General features: G+C 36.8%; 1 protein-coding gene across 1 annotated transcript; it reads left to right on the top strand.

The window, feature by feature from the left end:
* The first annotated feature begins 4,178 nt into the window (after nt 1-4,178).
* Nucleotides 4,179-6,107, top strand: LOC112741863 (nifU-like protein 3, chloroplastic). Its single transcript, XM_025791023.3, has 4 exons — nt 4,179-4,562; nt 4,716-4,836; nt 5,341-5,639; nt 5,765-6,107. The coding sequence occupies exons 1-4, from the start codon at nt 4,506-4,508 to the stop codon at nt 5,954-5,956; spliced, it is 669 nt and encodes a 222-aa protein (XP_025646808.1). The 5' UTR covers nt 4,179-4,505; the 3' UTR covers nt 5,957-6,107.
* Nucleotides 6,108-7,079: the final 972 nt, after the last annotated feature.

Below are 7,079 nucleotides of genomic sequence, written 5' to 3'. Positions count from 1 at the left end.
AATTAAATTTAATCAGATGCTACACATCTATGTAATCATGTAACTAAGTTGGCCCAACAAAAAAAAAACCCAATACCATTAAATGAAACGTGAAATACACGCGCCCAACACACACGAAATCGTTCTTGCCCAACGCTTCTACTCCCCCACGCTGCTGCTTCTTCTTCTCCCACGCTTCTTCTTCTTCTTCTTCTTTTCATGCTCGTTTACGCACGGAGCGTCTTCTTCTTCTTCGCCTTCTTCTTCGCGTTCCTCCTTCTCCTCCTTTTCCTCTTTTTTCGCGTTCCTTCTTTTTCACGTGTTTTCTCCTTATCGTCATTCTTTTGTTGTTGTTGTTGCTGTATTTTTTTTGTCTTTTCCTCCTTCTCTCTCTGGTGAAGAAGCAGTAGAAGGTGAGGAAGAAGAGTTTTGAATAGTGCAGAATGAATCGAACACAGTACTCATAGTGAACTGAACATAGTACTCATGGTGAATCGAACATAGTACTCATGGTGAACCGAACACAATATAATTGTATAGTACTGAGTGAATGAAACATAATCTATTATATAAAATCAAATTCAAACAGCTTTCTGCAGAATGAACCGAACACAGTACTCATGGTGAACCGAACACAGTACTCATGGTGAAACAATTGTATAGTACTGAGTGAACGAAACATAATCCATTATATAAAATCAAATTCAAATAACTCTGCCTAGAATTTACATATTATCAATTCAATTCAACTCAATTCAGTATACCTCCATCCATTTAATTCAGTTTGATTCCTTTCAGAAGATTAATCCAAATCGCTCTCCTGTTTACCAAAAGATTATGAACCCCTAAACACTGAACCCTAAACCCTAAACCCTAAACACTAAAACCAGAACCCTAAACACTGAACCCTAAACCCATAAACCGTAAATCCCTAAAATCCTAAAACCTAAACCCTAAACCCTACACCCTAAAACCTAAACCCTAAACCCTAAACCCTAAACCATGAACTCGAACCCTGAACACTGAACTCTGAACCCTGAATGCTAAACCTTAAATCCTAAACCATAAACCCTAAACCCTGAACCCTACCGTAAACCCTAAACCCCTAAAATCCTGAACCCTAAACCCTAGACCCTTAAACCCTAAACCCTCAACCATGAACACGGTGAACCGAAATTAATACACAGGGCGAACCGAAAGTTTGAAACACACTGAACCCCTATACACTGAACCCTGAACCCATAAACCCTAAATCCTAAAACCCTAAACCCTGAAACCCTATCGTCATTCTTTTGTTGTTGATCTGTATTGCCTTCGTCGTTCTCCTCTGGTCGCGTTCATCTTCTCGTTTTCTTATTTCGATCTAGTTGCATTTATCTTCTTCTTATTTTTCTTCGTTTTCTTTTTCGATCTGCACTTCTGAATCGAAACAATAAATGACTCAACTTCAAATCAGGAGAGCGATTTGGATTACTCTTCTGAAACAAATCAAACTGACAAAGTTTGGATTATTCAATTTTGAATCGAATTGAATGGAATACAGCTAATTTGAATTGAATTGATAATATGTAAATTGTAGGCAGAGTTATTTGAATTTGATTTTATATAATGGATTATGTTTCGTTCACTCAGTACTATACAATTGTTTCACCATGAGTACTGTGTTCAGTTCACCATGAGTACTATGTTCGGTTCATTCTGCAGAAAGCTGTTTGAATTTGATTTTATGTAATGGATTATGTTTTGTTCACTCAGTACTATACAATTGTATTGTGTTCGGCTCATTCTGCAGAAAGCTATTTGAATTTGATTTTATATAATGGATTATGTTTCGTTCACTCAATACTATACAATTGTATTGTGTTCAGTTCACCATGAGTACTATGTTCGGTTCATTCTGCACTATTCAAAACTCTTCTTCCTCACCTTCTACTGCTTCTTCATGATGAACGGATCTTTGACGGTTTAGAATTTCACAAACGAATTCTCGTTATAAAGTATAGTTTCTAAACCAATCACTAATCCTTTTATGCAAAAATTTGTTTGTCACTAAAACAAACCCCTAAATTTATAAACTGAAGTATTGAAACCTCGGGTCGTTTTCCCTAGGAATTGCAATAAAGTGTCTTGTTATTGGTTATGGAGCATGTTTTGGGATTTTTGGATGAGAAACATGAAAAGTAAATGACAAGAAAATTCAAATAACAACTAAAAGGGTCTTGGCAAAGGTTGGTGGTCAAGGATCTCTATCCTTATCACTAACCACAACATGAGAATTGGCAAGGATCAATTCCACTAAGTTAACCCCTAACTAATAGTAGAGGAAAGTCAAGTGAGCTATATCAATCCAAGTCCATAAGTCCTAGTTCTCCACCAATTCAATTAGTGAGATCTAAAGTTAATGGCTCCCAATCGTCAATCACTTGGACATTAGTAACTCAAGAGTTCTTAAGTTACCTTCCCAAGCCAAGAGCATAAAATTCTACTCTAAAATTCAACCAAGCATTTTATCAAACACTTGGAAGGCATAAAAGGGAAACATAGTAAAATTGCAAGAAAGGTAAATTTACACTACTCAATTGCAAGGAATTAAACAACAACAAATCAAATGAACAATAAAGGAACATGAATCATAAATTGCATTAAAGAAAAATAGACGAACAAAGGTGCATCAACATAAAAGTAGAGAATTTCAAGAATTAAATGCTAAACTAGAGAGAGGAGATGTAGAAGAAGAAGAAATTACAAAAGAAAAGTAAATCAAAGCATGAATTAAACCTAGATCTAAGAACTAAACCTAATCCTAATTCCTAATTCTAGAGAGAAGAGGGAGCTTCTCTCTCTAGAAAACTAACTAAAGGTTCATGTTGGCTAAATTAATTGCTCTCCCCTTTGCTTGGACTTCAATTCTGCATGAAATACACTCCGAAACAAGTTGGATTTGGGCCTGGGCAACTTAGAAATCGCCCCCAGTGTTTTGCCTTTAAGTGGGCCATGTGAGAGTATCGGCGCGTGCGCGTCGATTGGCAAATTCTTCATTCATGCGGACGCGTCATGTATGCGTGCGCATCTCTATGTGAAACCACTTTTGCGCATGCGCGCCTTGAACACGTGCACCCCCATTGATGCATTCCCAATCTTTGTTTCTTCATGCATTCTCCCCTTTGTATGCTTTTCTACTCATTTCTTCCATCCAATACTTGCTTTATGAACCTGAAATTTCTCAACAAACACATCAAGGCATCGAATGAAATTAAAGTGAATCAAAATCACCAATTTAGGACCTAAAAAGTATGTTTTTACACTCAAGCACAATTCAAGGGAGAATTACAAAACCATGCTATTTTATTGAATAAATGTGGGAAAGGGTGGTAAAATCCCCTGAAATAAGCACAAGATAAATCACGAAATTGGGGTTTATCACTTCACCAGAGAGAAAAGGAGGAAAAGACAAAAAAATACAGCAGCAACAACAACAAAAGAATGACGATAAGGAGAAAACATGTGAAGAAGAAGGAACACGAAAAAGGAGAAAAAGGAGGAACGCGAAGAAGAAGAATACGCTACGTGTGTAAACGAGCGTGAAAAGAAGAAGAAGAAGGAGGTTTACGTTGCAGCACGTTATATGTAGCGCGTGTATGACAAACGAGTGAGGGGTGGGGGACGCGCATGTGGAGGAAATTACTTGGTTAACAACCATGTAAAAATACTTGGTTAACAATTCTGTCATCGTGTCCATTCTCCTGTCTTATGTCGTGTCCCCCACCTCGTCCACTGCTCTGTACTCTGGCTCGCCATGACGTCTCCCACTGCGTCATTTTGAAAGTCACCATCTTGACGTTTAGACTTTTTGTATAAAATCTTGCTGTTTTTGTATAGGATGGATACTTTCAGCTCTATTCCTATAGAAATTAATAATTTGTCAAAATTATTAGAGAGATGGGGAATGGGATCCCCGCGGGGAATGGGGCCCTGTGGAAATGGGGACGGGGATAGGGAGTAAATCTGGGGACGGAGATGGAGAGCAGGGAGGCATTCTCCGCCCCCGCCCTGCCCTGCCCTGTTGACATCCCTAACTATGCCCCAATGTACTTTAGCAAAAAATAGAAACCTCCCCATGTTTTTGAGCACCCTGTATTTTTGGCAAGATGAATTGTAATGCTTTTGGGCATAAAACTTGGGTTTGAATCATAGCACATGGATTATCCAATCTTAACAACCATATGTGTGTTTGAGTTCTGTCCACAAACTTGCCCACATTTATGTCCAAAAAAAAAAAAAAACTTGGCCACATTTTAATTTTATTTTATTTTATTTTATTTCACTTTTCATTATCATCATGGAGCGTCATCAGAAACAAAATAAACTTGAACCAATCAATTGCTGCGTACCAGTATCAACCATCCAAAGGCCACTGCTGCTGCAAAAACATAAGAGCTTAAACTAACTCCTTCAACTCCATTCAAAACAAGAAGATGAGACAATTTTATGTTACCATAATCTTATGGTAGCTTTTACTGGTTGCAATGCTTTGTGCAACTCATCATACATTATTATTCTTTAACCCGTGTTGTTTCCTTAAGGTACTTTGTTTCTTTCTTCTGAGAAATTAAGGAATTCTATTCATTGAATTATGCCATCTTTACAAAATTCTTAGGTGGATTGTATTGCTATGTTTGTTGTGTTTATGTGACTCAAAATTTTGCACCTATTTTTTTTCTTAATTTTATTTTCAGAATCGAGTTTCAAATGGCAGAGGATTTTCTTCAAGTGAGAGTATTTTTGTCAGAGGTCACCAAATGGACATCAAACAATATTTTGGACTTATATCATCCCGTTCTCCACGAAACAAAGCAGGTGCTACTACTCTCTTTTCATGTCAATGCATTCTTCTAACTAATTCATCAATTTGAACACCATTTATTGGATTAAATTTACTAATACACTAGACCCATTAGAGGTTATTAGAGGGTTAATTACTTGATTAGCTTATAGATAAGCGATTTATCCCTTTGTAAATCAATAGGGCTAGCTGCAGAACCTGTATCTATGGGTAGGATCGGGTTCAGGTATCGAGCATACCCTACCATCCAACTCGCACCCTTAATATATAATGTGAATGTACATAAAAATACATGTACATATGATGAGCGAGTAAAATATTTGAACTTAAATTCTTGTCTTTTGCACAAATACTTAGTACCACCAAATTAGTAATTCAATTTGCTAATCATAGATAAAATAATATTTGAATTCAAGAGGTTGTATCAACAAGGACTAATGTTTACATGGTGTATAAAGAATGTGTTATAAAAAAAAAGTATATAGTTGATTGAGTTGATTCACAATTGAATGTTATAGGAAGAGTTGTATCCCCAAGCTGTGTGCTGCCATTGACAGAAGAGAATGTGGAGAAGGTTTTGGATGAGGTTAGACCTGGCTTGATGGCTGATGGAGGGAATGTGGCTTTGCATGAGATAGATGGCCTTGTCGTCGTCCTCAAGCTTCAAGGAGCATGTGGCTCGTGTCCTAGCTCGGCCATGACATTAAAGATGGGAATTGAGACTCGCCTTCGCGATAAGATTCCAGAAATCATGGCAGTGGAGCAGATTGTGGACGCTGAGACTGGCCTCGAGTTAACAGAGCAAAATGTTGAGAGTGTATGAAACTAAATTTCTTGCGTCATTTATAGAATTTGCGTACTCATTGAATCATAGGGCTAACAAGTTCTAAAGAGTTTTTCATGATGAAAAATACTTAGTCTATGATATTATTTATTTTTCAGGTTCTTTCTGAAATTAGGCCATACCTTGTTGGCACTGGGGGAGGAATATTAGAGCTTGTTAAGATCGATGATTATGTTGTCAAAGTTCGGCTAAGTGGACCGGCGGCCGGAGTTATGACGGTTCGCGTGGCGCTAACGCAAAAGTTGAGAGACAAGATACCTTCTATTGGAGCTGTGCAGCTAATAGACTGATGTAAGGAACATACAAGGTCTTGTATACTTTGAATTTTTGTTACAAGATCAAAATGAAACTAATTCATACAAAGAGCATGTAAATTTCTGTTTTGGAAAAGAACTAGTGTCAAAATCATATATGAATTAATGTTAGCCTCAATTTACATCATAAGATTTATGCAAGTGTGACTGTGTGAGTAACATGCAGAATTTAAATTCACATATGACATTTGATTTATACGTAAAATGAAACACAGTTCACTTCAAGACAACCAAACTAAAGAAAGTCTTCTAGATAATTGATGTAACTTCTCAAAATAAGAATTAGAAATGATTTTATGGGGTCAAGGAAAATAATTTATAAATATAGATTCTAGTTAAAGAACCTTGCAATAATGTTGCAAAGCACACTGAAAATTTGGTAATTGGTAAAATGTATACAGCTTTTGAGGGGTTCATAATACACGATGGTTCTATGTTAATATCAATGACAAGGTGTGGTTTCCAAATATCTGATCTCAATTCTTTTTTTATTTTGACGAATGATATTAATTCATTTCAGTGGCATAAAAGGGTAGATTGTTTATGATTTAAAAAATAAAATAGAGATATATTCAGTTCAACAAAAGAGTTTAATTTTGATTGAATGACTACTGTTCTGGTAAGGATATTCTTCTTCGCGCTATATGTCGGATCCGGAATGTTGACGGCAAGAGATGACTTTACTCGTCGTTTGAAGTATCCTCATTGAAAACGGACCCAAGCGTGGTACCTGCAAAAAGGATTCTGACACTCAAGTCAGTAGAAAATCTCTTAAAATTTATGTATATAATAAAGTTGTTACTATATGACTTGTGTGTTAGACTATTGATGTTGTTGCCGTTTTATAAGCTTTTAGGGTTTGAACTGTTCAGGGGCTTGTTGAGCGGATCTCGGCCCCAGCCGAGATTCTTGGGGAGTACTATTTATGTGATAAGGTCATGTTTATCTGCAATTTCGAATTACCTGACGTAGCCGAGGTATAAGTCCTTACTTCCGAGTTATAGGGTATGATACATAGTTCCCAAACTTGACTTGCCTATCTATCTATTTATTAGCAAGTTGAGCTTTTATACGACTTATAGCTCGGTTTGCTCTGTTG

The sequence above is a fragment of the Arachis hypogaea genome, chromosome 14 (genome assembly GCF_003086295.3).
Source record: "Arachis hypogaea cultivar Tifrunner chromosome 14, arahy.Tifrunner.gnm2.J5K5, whole genome shotgun sequence".
NCBI classification, from domain to species: Eukaryota; Viridiplantae; Streptophyta; class Magnoliopsida; order Fabales; family Fabaceae; genus Arachis; species Arachis hypogaea.
Note: the sequence above shows the minus strand (reverse complement) of the source record. Positions and strands in the feature narration are given on the sequence as shown.

Coding starts and splice junctions, on each gene's coding strand:
- LOC112741863 (XM_025791023.3), top strand. CDS start 4,506: ATGCTTTGTGCAACTCATCATACATTATTATTCTTTAACCCGTGTTGT. Junction 4,837..5,340: donor TTCTCCACGAAACAAAGCAG/GTGCTACTACTC, acceptor TGAATGTTATAG/GAAGAGTTGTATCCCCAAGC. Junction 5,640..5,764: donor CAGAGCAAAATGTTGAGAGT/GTATGAAACTAA, acceptor TTTATTTTTCAG/GTTCTTTCTGAAATTAGGCC.